This window comes from Amblyomma americanum, chromosome 7 (assembly GCF_052857255.1).
Source record: "Amblyomma americanum isolate KBUSLIRL-KWMA chromosome 7, ASM5285725v1, whole genome shotgun sequence".
NCBI lineage: Eukaryota > Metazoa > Arthropoda > Arachnida > Ixodida > Ixodidae > Amblyomma > Amblyomma americanum.
The window spans coordinates 153,700,091-153,722,040 of NC_135503.1; the positions used below are offsets into that span (position 1 = coordinate 153,700,091).

The 21,950-nt window shown below is 46.4% G+C and overlaps 1 protein-coding gene across 1 annotated transcript in view; it reads left to right on the plus strand.

Annotated features, from left to right (window-relative positions):
- The window catches only part of LOC144096694 (potassium voltage-gated channel subfamily KQT member 1-like), a 372,193-nt gene that overhangs the window by 273,978 nt on the left and 76,265 nt on the right, over window positions 1-21,950 (plus strand). Inside the window, exons 7-9 of the mRNA XM_077629534.1 lie at window positions 5,027-5,211; window positions 7,626-7,700; window positions 11,869-12,092. Of these exons, the coding sequence (XP_077485660.1) occupies window positions 5,027-5,211; window positions 7,626-7,700; window positions 11,869-12,092 (484 nt within the window). The remainder of the gene's footprint in view (window positions 1-5,026; window positions 5,212-7,625; window positions 7,701-11,868; window positions 12,093-21,950) is intronic.

Consider the following 21,950-nt stretch of genomic DNA (forward strand, 5'->3'; position numbering starts at 1 on the left):
ACCAAATACGTTTATCTTTATATATATATGTATATATATTAGCAGACAAGTTAAGAGAAATGAGGGGCTCGTTTGACAAATACATGAAGGAAGCCAACAGTCACCGAAACCAAGGTGCATTGGGGAATATCTTTTTTTTTAATTTATAGTGCGGATTGGTGGGAGAAAAATACTTCAATTAAGCTTTGATTTAAAAAAAAAACTACTTATAAAGCAGCAGAAAAAACAACCATGCCGCCGGTGGGATCCGAACCCACGACCTCCGAATATCGCGTCCGGTGCTCTTACCAACTGAGCTACGGCGACGGCTGTCCAATCTGCTGCTCTCGTGGGTATTTATGTTTATTGCGTGTAAGCGAACTTTGAGAGTGTTCACCAGCGCCACCCTCGTCCATAGCGCCGGACGTAGCACGTCCTGTATTACCGCGAGTGTGACGTGGAACGTCATCTAACGGCGAGGGCGGAAACTGTGCTAGAGCCCTCTTATGCTACCTATGGCATCAAGACTGCCAGAACCGAGACCCTCGTTAAGCTATTAGCAGACAAGTTAAGAGAAATGAGGGGCTCGTTTGACAAATACATGAAGGAAGCCAACAGTCACCGAAACCAAGGTGCATTGGGGAATGTCTTTTTTTTAAATTTATAGTGCGGATTAGTGGGAGAAAAATACTTCAATTAAGCTTTGATTTTAAAGAAAACTACTTATAAAGCAGCAGAAAAAACAACCATGCCGCCGGTGGGATCCGAACCCACGACCTCCGAATATCGCGTCCGGTGCTCTTACCAACTGAGCTACGGCGACGGCTGTCCAATCTGCTGCTCTCGTGGGTATTTATGTTTATTGCGTGTAAGCGAACTTTGAGAGTGTTCACCAGCGCCACCCTCGTCGATAGCGGCGGACGTAGCACGTCTTGTATTACCGCGAGTGTGACGTGGAACGTCATCTAACGGCGAGGGCGGAAATTGTGCTAGAGCCCTCTTATGCTACCTATGGCATCAAGACTGCCAGAACCGAGACCCTCGTTAAGCTATTAGCAGACAAGTTAAGAGAAATGAGGGGCTCGTTTGACAAATACATGAAGGAAGCCAACAGTCACCGAAACCAAGGTGCATTGGGGAATGTCTTTTTTTTAAATTTATAGTGCGGATTAGTGGGAGAAAAATACTTCAATTAAGCTTTGATTTTAAAGAAAACTACTTATAAAGCAGCAGAAAAAACAACCATGCCGCCGGTGGGATCCGAACCCACGACCTCCGAATATCGCGTCCGGTGCTCTTACCAACTGAGCTACGGCGACGGCTGTCCAATCTGCTGCTCTCGTGGGTATTTATGTTTATTGCGTGCAAGCGAACTTTGAGAGTGTTCACCAGCGCCACCCTCGTCCATAGCGGCGGACGTAGCACGTCCTGTATTACCGCGAGTGTGACGTGGAACGTCATCTAACGGCGAGGGCGGAAACTGTGTCGTGGGTTCGGATCCCACGGCGGCATGGTTGTTTTTTCTGCTGCTTTATAAGTAGTTTTCTTTAAAATCAAAGCTTTATTGAAGTATTTTTCTCCCACTAATCCGCACTATAAATTAAAAAAAAAAGACATTCCCCAATGCACCTTGGTTTCGGTGACTGTTGGCTTCCTTCATGTATTTGTCAAACGAGCCCCTCATTTCTCTTAACTTGTCTCCTAATAGCTTAACGAGGGTCTCGGTTCTGGCAGTCTTGATGCCATAGGTAGCATAAGAGGGCTCTAGCACAGTTTCCGCCCTCGCCGTTAGATGACGTTCCACGTCACACTCGCGGTAATACAGGACGTGCTACGTCCGCCGCTATGGACGAGGGTGGCGCTGGTGAACACTCTCAAAGTTCGCTTACACGCAATAAACATAAATACCCACGAGAGCAGCAGATTGGACAGCCGTCGCCGTAGCTCAGTTGGTAAGAGCACCGGACGCGATATTCGGAGGTCGTGGGTTCGGATCCCACCAGCGGCATGGTTGTTTTTTCTGCTGCTTTATAAGTAGTTTTCTTTAAAATCAAAGCTTAATTGAAGTATTTTTCTCCCACTAATCCGCACTATAAATTAAAAAAAAATAAAAAAGACATTCCCCAATGCACCTTGGTTTCGGTGACTGTTGGCTTCCTTCATGTATATATATATATATATATATATATATATATATATATATATATATATATATATATATATATATATATATATATATATGAAGCCAAATTAGTGTGCATTCATTGCAGGGATGAGTAAATACGATCATTTTATTGGGGCGTCTAATTTTGCCTCATGGTATGGCGCAAAATGCAGGATGTTGAATTTTTAATTTACATAGATATTGGCATGTTAGGGTGGCCTCCGATGAGATTAAGAAGTCTGCGTGGATAAGGTGGGCGCAGCTGTCAACGGATAGTGTTACTTGGAGAGACAAGGGAGACGCCATTGCCCTTCAATGTCAGGTTGATGTCAATTACCCATCAATGTTCAGGCTGATGATTCTGATGATGATGCAGCTAGCGTTTTCATATTTAGTGGGCGGGATGCTAGGATGACAGGTAATCATTCGGCATTGTTTTTTCGGTCTTCAAACACAAAAAATAACGTCGATAATTTGGAAATTTATGTCGCGTATGGCCTCTCTCCCCTCTACTTGGTGTGAGCGTAGGAAGTACTTTATAGGTGAGATTTTGCATCCAGGAGAGGGAATCGATAATCGCCGTGTTCGTCAACAATTTCTCTGAACAGTCAAGATTCTCAAAATTAAAGGTTAAAAAGTGCTCACTGATTTACGCATCGTTCGCTACTGACGAGCAACAGAAGGAGCTTGTTGCTATACGCACACGAAAGCTGCGCATGAACAATCGGCATAATTCGCTAGCGTTCGCCCGGTCTGCCTTTTAATATTAGTTCGGCATTTATTAATGCGAGAGCTGTACATGGCTCACCGAGAACGAAAGCGGCCGCCCGTCGTTGTTGTCCAGAAGCAGTAGTCCCAAAACCCCGTATGACGTCACCGTGGGCTCGCATGACGTCAGCAGTAGACGATAAGATTGTGCCGTGTCCAGAAACACGGTGACATTATTAGAAAATAAAAATAAAAATTATTCCGTTGGTGCATGGTACCGATCCAAGGATCTTCAACTGCGAGGCGAGCGCACCACCCGTAGACCGCTCCTTTTTTTTTTTAACGTGGTATTTCCTAAACTGAAATTACGTTCTACTTGCATGATCTATTTACAAAGGTTTTAGGAAACGTGCCGTAAACACCTGAAAAAGACAGAGCAGCACAGCACTAGGCGGGAGGAAAGGCTGAGCACATCACCAAGAGGGAGTGGCACCCCGCTTTAGAGTCGATCTGTTCGTACACTTCCCTGAGATGAACTCTCATTTGGCGGGAATTAGATTTTCCCGAAACAAACGATTCACCTTGCCGGTCCATAATTCTGGTTTTCGATAAGCTGTGTAGTCCGATAATAAAAAAACCTATCAAGAGGTTCATCAACATATTGCACTTCAGTGAGGTATCGAGTGGCATCAGAAGTAAAATAACTTAGCTTTTTTTAAGGTTCGTTGCAAGACACCCAGAACAGAATTGCGTCCTCACAATAGATGAAGCTGTGTTCGATTGTTTAAGGAGCATCTTGGAGGCGGCATTTCAGAGGTGACGCAAAGATGCCCCTCTTTTTTTTTGAAGCCAAGTCTTCACAAGCAATGCTTACATATGTAGGTTATAGAAGAAAGACTTAGTGCACGTTGAAATTAGGATTTTTTGACCCCGCGTAGGATCATAATTCACTGTAATTCCGAAGTGAAATTAGCGGCGAATAGGAGGAGGGAAGAGCATCGATATCAAGACTTTGTACAAGTGATTTCGCGCTACTGAAAATGAGAATTCAGTTGAAAAGCGGACTGCCAGAAAACGCGCAGCAATATATAGCTCATGCATAAACCCTCGTAAACAAGGACACTCAGAAAACTTTGAATACAAATCAGTATGGGCAAAACATTAACTAAATATGTCTGCAAAAACGATCGGAGTAGCGAGTGGGGAAGTCTCGCTAAAAGACATAAAGCGGACAACAATCTGCCAGAGATAACGATGGACTAAACGTACAATAGATCACCAGCGCTGACAGGCAGGGAAAGATAGTCACGTTGCATGGGTTCCACTGAATAACCCCAAAGTTAAAAAAAACTCTTCGGAAGCAATGAATAGAAATCCTGGCACAGTGAACAATATATAAAATATAAAAATTCTGAAAGCACTTAAGTCTGCTTACGTGCAGGAATACGAAAGCATAGAACTTTCTTAAACGCGGTTTTTTTTCCAGGGCACCTGTAGGCGTTGCATTTTTCCTTTTTATTTTTTCTTCATTTTTGTTATTTCTTTAATTTTGATCATTTGTTTATTTATTTATTATTTTGTTTTAATTCTTTATGTTCTCTTTTATTTTTAATTTTCTTTTATTTTAACGGGTCACACAGGCACGCGAAACTGTGAGAAAATGCGCAGTTCAGCGAACAACGTTTGCGCAGATACACTCCAGATCATGTGCATAAGCTAATACTTCGAGCTCACTATCCAGGACACGCAAACCTCGAATAACTGGCACATAGCGGCTCTAAGCTTAGTGCAAACAGAATTGTCGAAATGGACGCCCCTGCTTGACACACGAAGAGATGGAAATGGGTTATGAAAGAGAGCCAGTCACAGTGAAGTGGGTAGAGCAATTATTGCAGCAAGGCCGTATTCCTTCGCAGACAGCTGAGCCAACAATAACGTGCTCTAAATTTCTCTAAACGGCCACAAAACCCTTTTGCTCCTTGGCGGGGGGTAAAAGGTGAACCTAGTGTATGCGTTCCTTACGACTGTATTGTAAAGCGTAGGTTTGTCATTAGAAAAGATTTAGTCTTTAATGAACCTCGCAAAAGAACTCATGATAAGGCAGTGCTTTCACATTAGTCCTTTAGATGACCGTGGATGAGACTTTTATAACTGACGTTGCTTGTTCTTCTGCAGGGCATCCTGGGGTCTGGATTTGCGCTCAAAGTACAACAGCAGCAGCGACAAAAGCACATGATCCGACGGCGTGTGCCGGCTGCTACTCTAATCCAGTGCCTGTGGAGGTGCTATGCCGCCGATGAAAATTCCATGTCCGTGGCAACGTGGAAGATTCATCAGGTCCCTCTGCCCAGTCCACCCACGTAAGCGACGGCGCTTGAAACTCAGTGGCAAGCCAGACATTATCTCATTCCTTGTCCGCCGTCCCGTACGGCCGAATCATTTTATTTCGTAATGAATACGAATGCGTACTCTGACTGGCCGATGGGCCGTGACCGTTGTGCAGTGAAAAACGGCACCACCACTTTCTGCTCACTGCCATTAGCTTGGTCGATGTGCGCACTATCCCGAAACAGGCTGAGTGGTAAGAAGGGAGGATCATTCTTGTCCGTGGCCGCGCTCTGAGAAGGGGGCTGGTGTTGCATTGACGCGGACAGTTAGGAAAATCAGTTAGTATTGGGAGAGTTCTTTACTTATAAACTGCGCTGGGAAATGACGAAGGCAAGTGCGCGCTCATCCCTTCGCTTAGTCCTCTTCCGTGTCTCTCCGCAGCTATCAAAGATGAAATGTTAAACTGCACGGAAAATTACAAAGTTTTGCTCTCGACTATTTGTTGAGCCGTCTGCATCGAGGCTCTGATCCTTCTTCTTACTGCGGTTTAGGCTTATTTAACCACTTGCAAGAGAGCAGTCTCACCAATGCATGGGCACAAAGGCGAAGAAATGTTGACATAGGGGTACCTTCCAGGGGTGCACTGTGAAATAAGCTCAGTGGCGGTCATTAACAAATTACGAACACAATGCGAGAACGTGAATGGTGGATTTGTTTACCAGGCTACATACCCTACAGCTTATGTTCGCAAAGAGGCCCGTTTGGCAGAACATAAGCCTCCAATGGGCGCACATGGACCAGATCTGCACGCCGTACTTCATACCCAACCTGTACTGGCCTTTAAGCCGCGCTTTTGGTGTTAAAGATGCATTGAGCTGCGCGGATGCAAGCCTCAGGTTTACTCAACCGAACGGAGAAACGACTGCACGGCAATGAATATGCGCTGCACGTCATCGCACGTCTCCACTGAAGGACATGGAACGTTTCACACGGGCTCCACTATAAGTTGTGCACGCTACGCTAAGCCTATTTGCGACTTTAGCACACTGAACAATGAGCTGTACTGTTAGTGGCGCTCTTTTTCATTCATCTGCAGGCAATAATTTTAAGCTGCCACAGGTTTCTGAATCTTTACGTACTCTACCTTCTGGGCAGACGGACCAATAAGTTGTACAACAGGTATAAATTCTTGGCTCTCGTATGGCCGCATTAGAGCGTAATATCTGCATAAATTTACTTTATATTGCTTTTAGCGGTGAGGCCGTGAGCTGAGAAGTTAGAACAAGCTGCCAAATTCACCCTATTTACTTCATGCAATTCAAGAATAGTGGGATGGGATAAGTGCTAGATTTTTGTTTTCTCTCTGACCTGCTCTAGCGTCGTCAAAAAAAGCGGGGAGGTGAGGAAGTTGAGTATGTAACTTTTATTTTGGTAAAAGGGTTGGGTTGAAGGGACCGCTGATCTTTTCCTTTGTCCTGAAGTATTTTTCTTGAATAGACGGACTGCTTACCATCTGTAACTTTGCCGGGGAAATCGTCGTAGTACGAATAAAAAGCCAAGGGCGGAGAAACTTCTCACTGTTCAGATCTCAATCAGACAAAATGTACTTTTGAAAGGCTTTTTACGTCCTTTACGTGCATCTAAACCACTTTATTATCGTTATGGTGTCTTCGTAAGCACCCTCTATATTTGGAAAACGGAGCAAATGGAGCACAATAAGTACGCCACACAAAGAACATTAAAAGACGCGACACTTGCTTTGTAAATCCATCGATAATTCAGTGGACAACCAGCTCTTGCTGAGGATGCACACAAGACTCGAAAAATATCACTGCGACGCTCGTAGCTGTCCAAAAAGATTAAGTGAAGTACACGATTTCTCAGTCATTCTAATGACAGCACTCACGACTTTGGTTAGTGTGTTTGCATGTTTATTGTTTTTCACTGGCACACTGAGCTGATTTTATTGCACAATTCACACCCACGCCAAATGCAAAAGATTTCATCGGAAATGTAACTACCGAACTTAAAAACGATGACCTGATGCCCTTTCATGGATCAAAGCCCCAGCGCAGTTTACTGAGTGTGAATGTTTCACGCTCATGAAGTGTGTACAGTCAGTTACCCGCGAGTGAGTTTTGAAATAGCTTGGTTTTTCTTCTCATTGTTACGCTTGAGACGAACTGTAAAAGGCGAAATTGTTTACAACACGTTCTATGTCAATTTGTCCCAATGATTCACTGGTCACCTAGGATTACTCTGCTTAGTTCACGGCATCAATAGCCTTCACACAGTCTTGGAGGTTCGCTTGCCTGGTGGCGTAACCTGTTAAGGAGTGCTAGGTGTGGACCTTTTGCATTTGGCTCACCGCACTTGTCTTGTGGCACCTGACGGTGTTCCGCACAGTGGCACAGTGTGGTCTTGTCTTGTTGCACTCCGTCTCCAGCTATGCCTCAGGGTCGTTCACAAGCACAAAGCGCAGAGACAGACTGGACCTGCCTGCCCCCGGGGCTGGAATCCTGTGAGTACACGGCACGTTCGGTTTGTCACGCCCCTCACACATGCCACCATCACCATAATAATCATCGTCACCATCAGCCTAACTACGTCTGCCTCGCCCAAATCTCCCCATTAACCCTGTCGTACACCAGCTGGAGCGCTCTTATCCCTGCGAAATTCTCAATCGCCTCCGCCTATACTCTCTAGTCGCATGTACATGAATACGGAAGAAGTCTACTCCAGTCAACTTTTTGAGGGAGAATGCATAAACGTCGAGGAGGAGAGGACGAGTCGCGCCTTTCCGTCTCAAGACCTGCTCTTTCTCTCGATAAATTGACTCAAGACGCATTCTATCGCATTCATGTAAACGCGGCTAGCCTGCTTCGGTTGCCTTCCTTGAAGCCACACGACGCTGCCCTAAAAGAGCATATGTTATTTTTCCGTCGCATTACCCCACGCCCATTTCCTGTAATGTGCACGTGTGCCCGCTAACGTGATACGTGCTTTTTCTAATTGTGTGAATGCACGGCTATTTCCAGGAGGAATTCCTACTTTTCGGCGCTTCAGCTTGGTGCATTGTACAAAGGAACACCCTACCCTGTTCCTGTGAAAGAGATTTTTTCGATGTGCGGTGGCTTTAAGAAGGGTGAAGGGGCTCAAAAGGCTAGCCTAGTGTTGCACAGCTAACAAATTGTGGGCTGGTTTAATGTTTGCCCTGAAGCCGATAAATATGTGCCCCTTGAAGCTGTTAGAAAAGCGGCCATGTATTTGCTTGCCTCTAGTCACTTCACATTTGAGCACATAGAAGACGACGCAAGGCTGCCTTCTTAAGCACATTCAGGCTTTCATGCCTGCACGTGCTTAAAAGAAGGCAGCCTTGTGTTGAATTCTGCGAAAGCTGTGTTCGTGCAATGCTCAGACACCATGCTTGACAGGGCCTGTGCTGTCCAGCGCACGACACTGCGGTGGGTATGGAAAGATGATTTACTTAGCCCTATCAGGTTTCGATGCATCTTCATTCCAGTTCCGCACTGAGTTCAGCACCCGTAGAGCAGCTTCCCGGCCGTGCACTTTCGAAATGGAGAGTAGTTTGAATGAAGCACGTCAGTGTATCCAAGGGGAAGTGTATACTGCCTGCTATTTGACGTCCGCTTGGCGCACACACTACAACCGCATGAATTCAGCGCGAGTCGCTGTTTGATGGTGGAGTCTACGGTCAGCAATGTGAACGTCGGAGGCTAGTCCATTTATCTGCCGTGCATCCCAGACTTCCTTATATTGTGACCCTTTCTTTCGGGAAAACTTGGTACTCTAGCTTGCGGTAGGTCCCAATTCATTCAATATACTGTTATACCGCCTTGCAGCACCACAAAAAATACGCCGTGGCAACGTATTTATTGCCATGATTCCAGGTGCGCTGCACCATTATTGTTCCTTGCACAGTATCTTAGCCTCATTATTGCAATGTTAGCTTTTAATGCGTAGTTCCCTCTGAATCGTCCAGTTGGCGCAATGAGTGCGGAGGAGGGGAGTGCGATAGAGAGGGTTGCACTGAGAGGAGCGTGCGAGGCAGAGCCATGCGCCCCTCGTGTTACCCTCGCCGTCATCGCCGGGCAGGAGGCGTGTGATCGAAAGAAACTGCCGCTAAACGTCCGTCGGCAAAACATCCTGAAAGTGATCATGTCCTCCATCGCCTTTTTCGGTCACGCTTCGGCAGGTGTCCCCGGTGGCGTGCTCAGCGTCTTGAATCAGAAGCAGTTCGTTCTCGGCGTCAAATCTGAGGACTTCCCTCTCGAGACCAATCTGAGGCAGTCGACAATATAGAACCCTTGCATCGGTCAGTTGTCGAGCGCGGACGGCGATGTAAAAGCGGCTACGCCAATAGAGAAGCGTCAGGCCGTGACGTCATGGAGATGCGGTGGCGCTGGCGGACGGCGCCTGGGACTTTCCGCATTAAGGGTGCGTTGCTTGCGTGCTATTGACCCTAATTTTCGATAGTCCGAAAAATTGTGGAGTGATTGGTCGAACCGCAAGACTCAAGAAAGGAAGCAGCATAAGTTTCAACAACTTCACTGGTTGCGTTCATACAAGGGCGAAAGCGAGGGACAGCGGCCGTCGAGCGGGACAAGTATGGTGAACGATCGGCTTCGCAGCCAGCAATGCGCGTCTGCATGAAAATCCGATCAGTTCGTGGCCGTCTCTTAATCCTCATAGTTGCTTTTCGGTCGCGTGGCCAACTGTTCCGTGTTTTTTGTCGTACTCTGAACGTGAGAAGTTAAGACGCGATATTCCGTGGGTGAGTGCTCCTAAATTGAAAGCAGGAGGGCCGTCTGCAGATGCTCGTAACCCGGACTACGTGCCGAGAATATTTTTGAGCAGAAACGACAAAATAGTATTTTCCAGTCACCTTCAGTGTTCACAGCAAGCCGCTAAGCACGACTTTGGAAGGAATATCAGACACGGGTAATATAGTACGAGCCGTAGGTTTCTCCTTTTTTGTTCACTTTCATGAGTTTCAACAAGTATCTAATTTGAACACTTGTCCTGGAAAGAGACTGAGCGTTGCTAGGGTCTCGGAAACGTCGCGTGGCAATGTTATTTCCCAGATTACACGAATTTTTCCATTGCAGGTTTACGAGAGGCTGGCCAACACAGAAAATACCACAGCAAACGTTATTCTGACCAAGCCAAGTACAAATATGCAAAATTTAAAATACGAATCAGAATGGGGAAACGTTTAGCTCAACATTGTGAATGTAGTTTTCGTTTTAAGCTCGAGGAAAACGTCTATGTGTACGCGCGTGCAGCTCTGCTCAAACTAGTACAGCAAACAGAGATCGTGTATTCTTGCAGACCTCCATACATATGCGGTGAAGTGAGTCCTCGACTGCTGCCAGAAGTCGTTTTCTTCATAAGTTCACTGGGAAATCGCTCAGTTTCCAAAGAACGGAAAAATCGCATTTACTTTTTTCAAAGCAGCTGTGTGAGCTAAGAGTCCAGAGGTTTCCCATGATCTCCGGACAAAGCAAGAAGTGCATCACAAGGCTCATCATGCGAAAAAGCTCATTAGGTTAGTCCATGGCGTCGTCCACCTCCTTGCGCTAGCAATCCCGTACGCCGATTCGGCCTGGAAATCGAGAAACTGTAGACGATTACTTTCCATACCTCGCGCTCTCTCGATTTCATTTACGTAGCCAAAGTAGTTGCCCGCCGTAGCCACTCCGTTGCTTGCTGCCAAATAATAGAAGCGGAGAAGGAAGCCAATTCAGCGCTGCGACCGGTAGTTCGGTTTTGCAAACAAGTTGAAAATTGCAGGACTACTCTCCGGGCATAAACGTAAACGTTCTTAATTAGCCCCAAGGGACGCGCATGCTCGGGTGCATTCGCACACGCGTGTTGGTTTCGAAGGCAGTGTCGGTTAGTGCAGTGTAGGCATGCTGACTTTTTGCCTACACCCCACGCCGCAGCTGACGGCAGAGCATGAGGCTTCTCTATATCTAAGCATTTGGCTGACCACAAAGTAGTCATAACTATGAAGGAAGAAAGCGGACAGGCGCAGAGCCAATAAACGCTGTGACGGGGCACAACAATGCGCATTATTGCCTTTTAATATGTGGCGTAGGCGGCCGTGCACATTTCTTTCATGTTGCGGTGCTGGCGCTGCGACAGAAGAGGTCACGACCGCACTGCCCTGTAGCCAGAGGCGTTGTGATTGGCTGCCGCCTCTTCTTCATTGAAAGAAAATAAGCGCAGTTTTTTTTAAGTACTCTCAAATAAGATGAAAGAATCGTTGGCAAATAAAGTTTTAGACATTAGGTTGTGGTTTGAAAGCTTTTTTTGTGAATTTTAGTTGTGAGAAACAACATTGAAACTGCATGCGCTACCCGCGAGCAATGAGGCACAGTAGTCAGTTTTTATCTTTTTTGAAATGGCGAGGTTGTGGGTCCAGTTCCTAACGCTCACGCGTTTGTACTGCTTATATAAAAGTAGTTAGTACGGCAATTTCATTCCGTTTCGACGCGATCCTCGGCTGACAATGGCAAGGACGGGAGTTAAAGGACTTCATGCTTTTAATTTATGCGCGGCGTTTTTCATTCGGTGCACTGAACTTGGTAATGCGTGATCCGTGTGTCGGCGGCATTCGTTGGACAGGTGGCTGATATTTCGTTCTCGATGGGTGGCAAGCGCAGGTTCAAGCACAACACGTCTTTCGTGAGCAGGCTGTCCACGATCCGTCGGCACCGACAGCCCGCCACTCCGTCGCACCTGCATTCCCCGATGTCCCGCACTCGCTACCACTGCGACTCCAACGCGAGCGCGGACAACGTCATGCACTCGGGGAGGCTTCCGGCCAGCTTCAGCGAGGACAGCGTCGCCAGAGACATCTCCGATGCCTCGAAGCGAAACTCGGACGGTGAGTGGCTCAACCCGCGGGTTTCCGTCAATGACGCGCATATTCATGGCGTGCGCTAAACAAATTTTTTTTTATAATAGCAGTTATGAATTATGTTCCACCACAAATATTAGATGGGAGGGCGGGAGGAAAAAAGCAGCTCGCAGGCAGCTAGACCAGGCCACAGCCCCTGGTTTGTTTAGTTTGGCAAAAGCAGCACAGCAGTCCATCAGAAGTGTACACAAAGTTGGCGCAGTGAGTGAAATGTAACATACACCATTTGGTAAGTCAAAGAATACCGCGTAAAGGCCATTTCATCCTGTTAGGGCTCTTCGCGCTGCAGTCCGTGGTGGCGGCGCGGCTGCAGTCGTCGGAGGCACCGCCGCCAGTGGTGACGCTGCTGGCTTTCTGTAGCCATGGCCTCCACAGGGACTGATCTTGTGGTTTCCCTTGCTGCTCACGCGAGAACGAACGGGACGCAGAAGACGGTCACAGGCAGGGGCACAACACAGCGCTCACTCACAAATCACATGCACTGCGTGCTGCTCCAACTTTAATTTTTTTATATAGTTACGAAATCACTGTCTGTGGGAATAATACCAGTTTTCTTTTTTCTCACGATAACGGTGCAGCGTTCTTCTACCCCTAATTGTGCACCTCCGTAATTTTTTCCTCACACATCGTTTACTGACGGCGATACCATTTTGCTTACAGTGGCCATTTTTCCTCTGAAGAGAGTGGGATTTGAAAACGGATGTAAATTGCCAGATATATTAATGCATAAGCCTCGATACATTTTCAAACATTTACGCTTTCAAAGGAGTTTATTTCTTCGGCTGCGCAACTATGCCAGAGGAGAGATTCTTCAGACCTTGTAGCCGTCAAAGTACAGAGCTTACTACAGAAACCAAACTAAGTTTGAAATCAAATGCGAGAAGGGACTTGCACGCGATGTGGTTTCTAAACTGAGAGCGATTTCCTCACTGAAAAAAAAAAGACATGCTCCCCGCCACCAAAAAAATTTTCGTCGAGCAACAGGTTGTGTGCAGTATTTATTCGCATGTTTTTTTTTTTCTGATCTAAAGAATCTCTGCAGATGGGTGTGACTATGCCTAACTCGGGGACGTCTGTTTCTTGAAATTTTCTTTTGCTACAAAAACCATTTGTCTATATCTGTAGCATGACGTCACGAAATTCTGAATCCCCGTTTGAACTAAAGATATCTTTCTATGATTTGTACTTTTAGTGACTTGATATATGTGTGGCATGCCCTTTCAGATAACACAAATGGTGGCAGATTTCATTTATAGTCCAAGTTCAATGTCTAGGCTAGTATGCTGCAAAATTATTCGCACATACACGACTCCATATAGCTCAGTACTGGTTTAGCTTTTATTAGGAGTCTAAAAATATTCGAAACTTGATATATTTGGAAATTGTATTTTCTGTTCGATTCTGTTTTTAGCGGAGTTTCACTCTTCTATTTCAACCTCCTAAACGTTCAGAAATTTTGAATTTCCTGTTCATGTGTGTGCGCTGTGAAACCTAGCGTTATTTTCAAACGGCAGGATCTTGCACATGTAAGATGAGTTAACTTGCCCTTTCTTCGTATATTTGGCCGCAAGCACTGGTAAAACAGACGCGGGCCGTAGTGCTAGGCCTTGCATAAAACCAGTGCTCTGACAGCACGATCCAGTTGTTATTCAGAAATTATAAAGATGCTATTATTGACGAAATAAGGTTTATTACTAAAGCTAATTATTGCCTCGGAGTCCTGTACAGGTACAGTAAATTAAACTGATTATGGTTGCATAGACAATTTCTTTGCAGTACCGTTTCTTCTCGCAGCTGTGTTTTGTGGAAAAGCATCTGTGTTCAGTTTTCTGGTTGCAAGTCTCGTGCGCGAAGTTAAAAGAAGCGATACTTTTATTTTTGTCAGCGTCCGACCGCGCTTGAATATGTTGTGCAGCCCAAGGAGAGCGCATAACAAACCCAACAGAGGGAGCTGGAGACGCGGGCGGGGGCAACGGGGCGTCAGACGCGGCGGATGGTATGGTGCCCAAGTCAGTCTTGGCAGCGCGAGGCGGTTCAAGCTGCGTCTGCCTCGTCCCTGCCATTATGGAGCAAGGTGGCGGTTTTGCTCGGAATAACTCGGAATATTTCGTCCTAGGCCGGGGCTAGTGGTGCCCGGACGGCGCCGCGCCGATGTAAAACATGCTTGGAGGTTGCGGGGTACACAGAGATGGTGTCGTGGCGGGAAGAGCGAAGCGGAACGGGCCGTACGTTTATAACGCAGTCCGCTAATCGCTCCACATGCTTTTGTGGCTGGGCTGTTAGTTTTTCTGACGGGAGCAAATCTCCGGGGAGGCGCAGGGCAGCACCGCAAACGAGTTCAGCCGCAGAACACTGGACGTGTTCTCGCAGGACGGCCCTTAAACGATGCAGCGCAAGGAATAAGGTGCCAACCAAACGGACGCTTTATTACAAAAACGCGAAAAACAAACGGAAGAAGAACTGCCTTCATCTGGCGTTTTTTTTTTCGGGGGGGGGGGGGGGGCGCCTATCTGTAATGATATCGAATCAACTGGCCCACCAGTACCTGCATAGCAAAGGAGAAATGATTCAGCTGGGTGTATATATAGGGTGGACTTCGGTCTGCGGTAAAGCCGTTCCTCCATGCCGTTGGGTCATGGGTTGTACGCAGTTGTGCGGCAGTGCTTGGCGTCGAGAAAGCTGGTGAGGCAAGCAAACAAGGCAGACCGTGTGTTCTTGCCGCGGTGCTGGGGCAACCAAAGCGAGATATCCACACGGATACGAAGGCGCAGGAAACAATATCGGTGACCTTTTCTCAAAGGGTACAGCCTATGGCCAGCGTATCAAGCGGATGATCACAGTGATAAGGTAGCGACAACTTCGAGACGGCGGTTGCGTTGCCATGACGTCCGGATACACTCACTGCGGCTCACTTGTTTTGCCGCCAAGTGACGTATGAACTTGATTATTAAAAATCTACAAAAGAAAAAGCATGTGACGGAAGGAAGGGTTGGACGTCTGGTGACATCAGAGCAAAACAGGTGGTGGTAGCAAACGCGAGACTTTTGCTACCGCCATGTGCATGTGCACTTTACAGCGTCAGGCCACTCGTATATGGAGCCACGAATGCGGTACGGGCTTAATCCATTGACTTATAAACTTATCTTGTGTAACGCCTTTCTGAAATTGCAAATTTCGTACAATTTTCCTGCTTATTTCGACGGACGCGAAATTCATGTTTAGAAAGCTCGGTTGTTGTTCTAATTGCAGCCGGTTGAAAAGAGCAATTGTGCCTGCAGAATCTTCACCAAACTTGTTTTTCCACCCAAACCACACTTAATTTGGGCAGGCACGTAAACGCTTTGTAGACGTTTAAGCGCAATTACGTAAAAGTGAAATACTTTTCGAACATGAGTTCGGCGAGATATCGAGACATAGCTGCTTTTATTTCTAGCGAAGGTTACCGATTTTTCCCGTAGAAGCGCCACATGCCGCACGACTTAGAGGTGACGTTGTGGAAGCCGTTAATAACAGGTAGTTGTGCCTCTAAGCAGCTTTGTAAATGGCGCCACTCATTAGTAGACGGGAAGTGCTTTTTCCAGTTCAGGGCCAGAGAGCCGGTATCATCAACAAGTTGTACGTTTTTTTTACTTCTTCACTGCTTACAGTTTCTCAATAGCTCTTCCTTGCTATACTAAAATGGAGGTGCGTGAGTATACGCGAGGGTTACAGGAGACACTGCCCTGTGTTTCTCCTAAAGATGTGGTACAAAGCCCGGCTTGCCTAGAATTCGGTGGCATGCCACCACTTTTGCGTCGGCAGTCATCACGTCCCAGGGGTTTCTTTTTCAAGCAGAGTGGTCATGCGAGTCTATTTTATTCCATTAAAAATGAGATAGTCCTTCATTTGCATGTTTTACACTCACGTCTCCTTGATGTGTATGCTCTATTTTTCAGTGTGCAGTTTTGTTCATAGAAGCTAAAATGTGTAATTCAGTAGATTAGGACTGAATGCGCTCCCAGGTAACTTCCTCTTGGCGCTAATGTAAGGGGCAAGAAAGAACAGCGTCCAGAGTACGAAATAAAGCACACCTGCTATCAGTCTGTCGTGGTACACTAATTGGACTGAAGAATGTGGCAGTGTCTCAGTAAATGTTATGACGGGAATGTTTAATTTTCGACATGAGGGTTCTGTGAAAATCGGCAGGTAATGTAAATGTGCGGAGTGTGATGAGCGAGCAGCATTTCCATTTCATATGCCGGCTGTTTTAGTGAAAATCATTACTAGTGTTTAAAAGTAGAATTTTTTGTTTAAAAGGGTGTATTTCTTTCGGACCAGCAGTGTGACCTATTGCAGATATAAGGAGACAGCTTTGACGGCTCTACTAGTAAGCTGGTAAACTAATCTAAACGGTTGTTTTTTTTTACTGTAATTTTTATGCACCAGTTTTTATTTCGAGCTTATTGCGGATAATAGCCATATCAGTACCTTTATTCTTGTCGACGCCGTAATGCGAAAAATTCAGGATCTCTGCTAATGGAAAACCGAAACCAGTTGCGCGGGCAGCGCTAGCATCTACACCCACAGCGGGGCGCCACTCTGCGGAGAGCGTGCCACGTGCTCTTCTGTGGCCCCCTGGTTGCGGCGAGGGGAAAAAGAGCAGTTTGCAGGCAGCAAGTGAGGGCTGCGAGTGAGGCCGTGCGATATGGATGTGGCCGCGTCTGAATTTTCGTTTTGCGCCCAGGTAAACAGAATTGGCTATACTGAAACACCTACAGAAATCGAATTTAAGAAATTTTGAAAACTGATATGGATTTTTTAACCGGTAGCTGCGTGTCGCTCTGATTTGTGATAGCGAAATTTAAGTGTGTTAAAATGCTATGTATTAGATTTATTCGCTTTTCTACTAACGCGTATTCAAGGATTTAAAACAAGCCATCTAAATATACGGAGACAAAAGGTAACTTTGGAGCATCGCTACTTCCTCAATCAAAGACCAGCAGAGACAAAAAGGGATTAGAGCTGTAGTTATCTAAACGGGCTTACATTATCCTCGGTGGGTAAAAATGTAAAGCTTGGCTTTCAAGTACGCTGGCAGGGCCTTCACATCTCTGCATGCTTACGGGCACTGATCACAGTTTCTCTGCAGGAACACAAGGGATGTCCCAGGATACATGTAGGGGCTACTTTTGAGTGCTGCTGGTATAAGGCTTTACTTAGTGCTGCTTGGTGTTGTCTCTTAAATCAAGTGGCGCGGGCTATTTAAGGAGACGAACGATGCGTGTTCTGTGTATTGTTACTAAGCGTTTCAGTAGTAATTTGTGTGAAAATTTTTTCAGCAGTTAACTCTACTTCCGCTGTGAGTAGAATTTGGAGAGTGCTTTTATGTGCATTAACTTGAATGAAAGCTACAGGACTTTTATTGGCATGCTATTTCCATGTGCGCCCCACCAGTGTTTGCCCATGCACAGCGACAAAAGGAATACGACAACAAAGCTCTGTGCGATACTTACCAGCTTAAAGCTTTGCAACACTCCTGGGCATTGTTCTTAAGATGCCCTCACCGAGTACATGCCTCCTCCCTTTTTGTGTTCTACCTGCTGTCCTGGCTTCATTTGTACAACGATTCAAATAGTAACAGTATTTTCAAAAAATAAATATGTAGATATGTGTGTTGCACCGATAATGATGGGCGACAAAGAAGTGCCATTAACGTACAAGAAGAATGATGAAGGAGAGCCATAGAGTCTAGGCGCACGTTTCATTGTAACCTCTGCCTTTTTTACAGACTCATTCACAACCAGAGCAGAATGAGTATTTCTGGGGCGGTAGCTGAGACCGCCTGCGTAACGTGGCTGTGTGTGCTTTCTTACGCTGATGTGTTTGGCGGGCTTCTCATCGTGGCATGGCGGCTGCATGCTCGCCTACTTGTGCTCGGTGTGGTGGTGCTTGCGTTGTTTTTTGTGTGCCTCATTGTCCGGGGGGTACGTGTTGCATGTTGGTGGTGCTTGGAGCAAGTGTCTTCTTGCAGTGTTTCCTGCTGCGGATCCCTGAGTGCTTTTCGTGTTCCCTGCTCCGAGCAGATTGCTGCGCCGAAGACGGGACCACTCCTTTCGGCCTCTGCGTGTTGCTGCAGAAAGAATTCACCAACCCGCCGTTCCTAGCCCTGTCGCCTGGCTTTAGGTCGGCTCCAGATACAGGTTGGACACAGGCACACTCTTCCAGACGCACATTCCACCCACTCAGATTGCACACGTTGCCACCACAACAACGCTGAGCGTATTCCGAACGCACGCCGTTGCCAGATGCAGATCCCGCGCGAGTGCAGATTCGCAGGTTTGCAGGCAAGAAACGTCTTTTTTAGCGTTATCTCCTCTTGATGAATTTGATGATGGACTGCGTAAAGAGGAAAGGAAACACGACTGGAATGCTCGGCGGCGTCAGGAGAAGGAAGACAGACTTTCAAAAGAAAGAAACGCTACAGTAGAATACAAGTCAAGAAGACAGCGGCATTTTCCCCTCAAAGGAGGCTCTCCAGCCAGTGGCGTCGGCCGATTCTCATCACGTCGCGTTAATCAAGAAGGAACTTTCCCCTTTCACCCACTTCCCGTGACGCGGGGTAAAAAGGCCGTCTCCTTCCCTTTCCGTCCTAGCCTCTGCTCCACAGCAGCCGCGAGGTCATGAGAACCGGTCGACGCCATTGGCTGGAGGACCTCCTTTGAGGGGCGTTCGCCGCTGCATCCTTGATTTGTATCCGACCAAGGTCTCTTGCTTCTAAGTGAGCACTTAATTCAGCAGAAGCAAGCACAGAAGTTCCCGAGCTTGCCTGATAGTCTTATCAAAGCAATATTGCTTGGTGGTTTTGCCAACATTCTGGCATGCTGGCTGCCGTTTTCGTCTGAGAATAAGGTTGTTCTCAGTCTTTCCGAATAAACGAACTAACGATTTGTCAGGGCAGTCAGGAATGCAATGCATAGGAATAGCGGATATTGGTTGATAGTTCGAAGTAGCCACAGTGCTGCGTTTTGCAGCAAATCCTCGGCAAGTCTGCTTAAAACTGCATAGCTTATTCAATGAATAAGGCAGCAATGTTTTTGCATGGCGGTTACGCCAACTCTTATTTCGGCATCTCCATACTTCGGCATTTGACTGGTAGTATGAAACAGCATTTTGCCGAAGTTTGATTACTGAAATGTGTGGAGAAGCCAGGTGGGTAACGGTATTTGCGTGCAGTTTTTGTCTCTTCGTAGACTTTTGCTTTTGTGTTGTCCTAAATCAGAGCCTTTGGCATGAGCATTGTGCGCAACCTTATAAGCGAAAATTGGCTATATAGGGGCTTTTGCACGTCAAACCGTCGCCATATGCGAGCTCGAAGGCAATAAATATCGATTTAACAGAGTTTGACACTGTCTTCCAATATCCCAGTGTCGGGCGCTCAGGAGAAATCCTGTGCTTCGCCACTGAATGAGGAAATCGTGCTTGCGATTTGGCGTACTGCTCTCCCCTCCGCTTTTTCCTGCTCAGAGGTAGTTTTCACCGCAGCATTTTCTCAAACGTTTTACTAAACGCTTGTGCATAAAAAAAAAAACCTATAAATGTTTAATGGGGAGACGTGTAATTTTTCCCGCACACATCGCAGAAGAAGAGAAAAGGGATAAAAGGTCTCTGTTGAAGACCGCAACCTCAATACCTATAGTCATGGCTGAGCTCTCGATGCACATCAGCTGGCGCCGTTCTGTGTTAGTAGTGAGCACCTGTTAATGTGTAGGGTGTCGCGCCTGAAGGCCGGCTTGGAAGTGGCATGGATTACGTGGCTCGCAAAGGGCACTTACGAGGGCCATCTGCTCGCTTGGTCGGTAGCTTTACTGTGGTGGCTTGCGCTGCCAGCTCCCGTATTAACTGTCACTACCAAGTCTTCTTTTTCTTGGACATTTGCACCATCTGCATGCTGCATGAACCGCATCAACCTTTTGCCTGCTGCAGGGCTTTCGTGACATGACTGGGCATGACTGTCCGCATATGCTTTATATACTCTGCATGCACTTGTCTGTCAGTGCAAATTAACCTGGTATTTTGTATATTGAGTGTTTAAATGAGAAAATGAAAAGGACCAAACGAGCTGCCATTCAGCAAGTGCCGAAACGCACTTGCTCTCGGAAGGCGGTGAAGGCTGCTAAACCCGACAACTTGTTATGCTGCTATCATGCCCCGTGGAGCGCCCGATGAACTTAACAATGTCTGGTCAAAGTTTTTTTCCTTGGAAAAAAATATCGCTTACTACTTGGTCACACCCGGAGCTCAGGTCTCATGTCGGAAAACTCTACTTGAGGACACATGTCAGTCAACCAAAACCCAATTTGCTAAAAATCAACACTAAGAGACCTGTGGTAACTCTGTATTGAAAGAAATTTCTGATCATTAAGTCTAAGTGACCAGCAGAGGTTAACCATAAGGAAGTCAGCAGAGCAACAAAATTTCACCTAATGTCAGTTTTATTTCGCCGAGCGGTTGCCTTCCCCGGCGGTGAAATATAACTTTGTTCGATTACTTATTTATGATGCAGAAGAATTTTCGTGCACTGAGTGGAGGTACAAAAAGTCGGCGACTGGAACTTGTGTGTTACTGAAATTGGCTTAGGTCACTGTCCTCAACATCGAACTTCTTTGTGGTTTCGCGCATTCTACGGTTCTTTTTAAAGCGAAGGCTTTACTAGCCTAGCGGCGCCGATTTCGCTGTTTCTGCACGAATGACCTTCAACGGCGCAGTAACGATCTTGAAGCGGCCTCGATATTAATAAAAAAACAGTAGAAAAATGTGCTGTAGGTGCGAATCGAACCCTTACCTCCGGCAATCGAGACGGGGACGCTCCCACTCCGGCACGACCATCTTTTTTCAGCCTGGCATTTATTGCACGCATTCATATGCAGGAAAGAGCTGTATACATTATTTACAAAGAAATTAGCCAGTAGTCGAACAAGTTAAAGGAAGCACCACGCCACACTACTAAAACGCACACCTTAACATAGGTTAAATAAAACGAATGCAAGAAAAGACAAGACATCAATAACCGGAGCCAGTCCGGTTGACAGTCACTGTCTTCGTAAGTGTCTTTCAGCTGGTGCACCATCTGCACGACCGTTTGGCTCTTGGAAGTGAATGAAGGCGCGTCTACTGAATGTACAAATGTTTCAAAAACGTATGTTCCAGATATGTACTGAGAACAGGATGAATAACTTTATCATGAGCACGAAAATTACAGATCTCCAGAGAAGCGAGTAGCGAAGTACGCTTTAGGCGAATTTCCTTCGTGCATGGCGAGCAGTCGTAGTGCCATCATGCGGCGCCCACTGAAACCCCAACACGCAATGTACGGCGATGGTGCAGCAGATGGGGCGCGTCCAGTGAATGCATTGATGTCTGAGAAACGTAGCTTCGAGTCATTTACTGTACGTTCATGAACGGGCGACATGGACGGAAATGAAGACGCAGTCGTTTCGACGAGCTCCGGTGCTGGCAGTTGTCCTGAACGTACGCTACGCTAGAGACGCTAAGGCCCCTCCGATACACCGCAGCTTTCGCTCTCTAACCAGGATCAACAGTAGTTGAACCGCAGCTAATTTTTAGCAATTTGTACAGTGCGACTCTACAGAAAAGTGCAACCGGAAATTCGCATTATTCAAATAGCATGCGAAAGCTAAACATATTATTGCACACCATATAATACGACACATTACTTAAGACAAAGCCTTTGGAACGAACAGGCTTTTATATGTCTCAAGTGAATTACGTGTCAACAAGGAAATTTGAGGAAATGACGAAAACGGTACTTCTGCAATTGCGCCATTA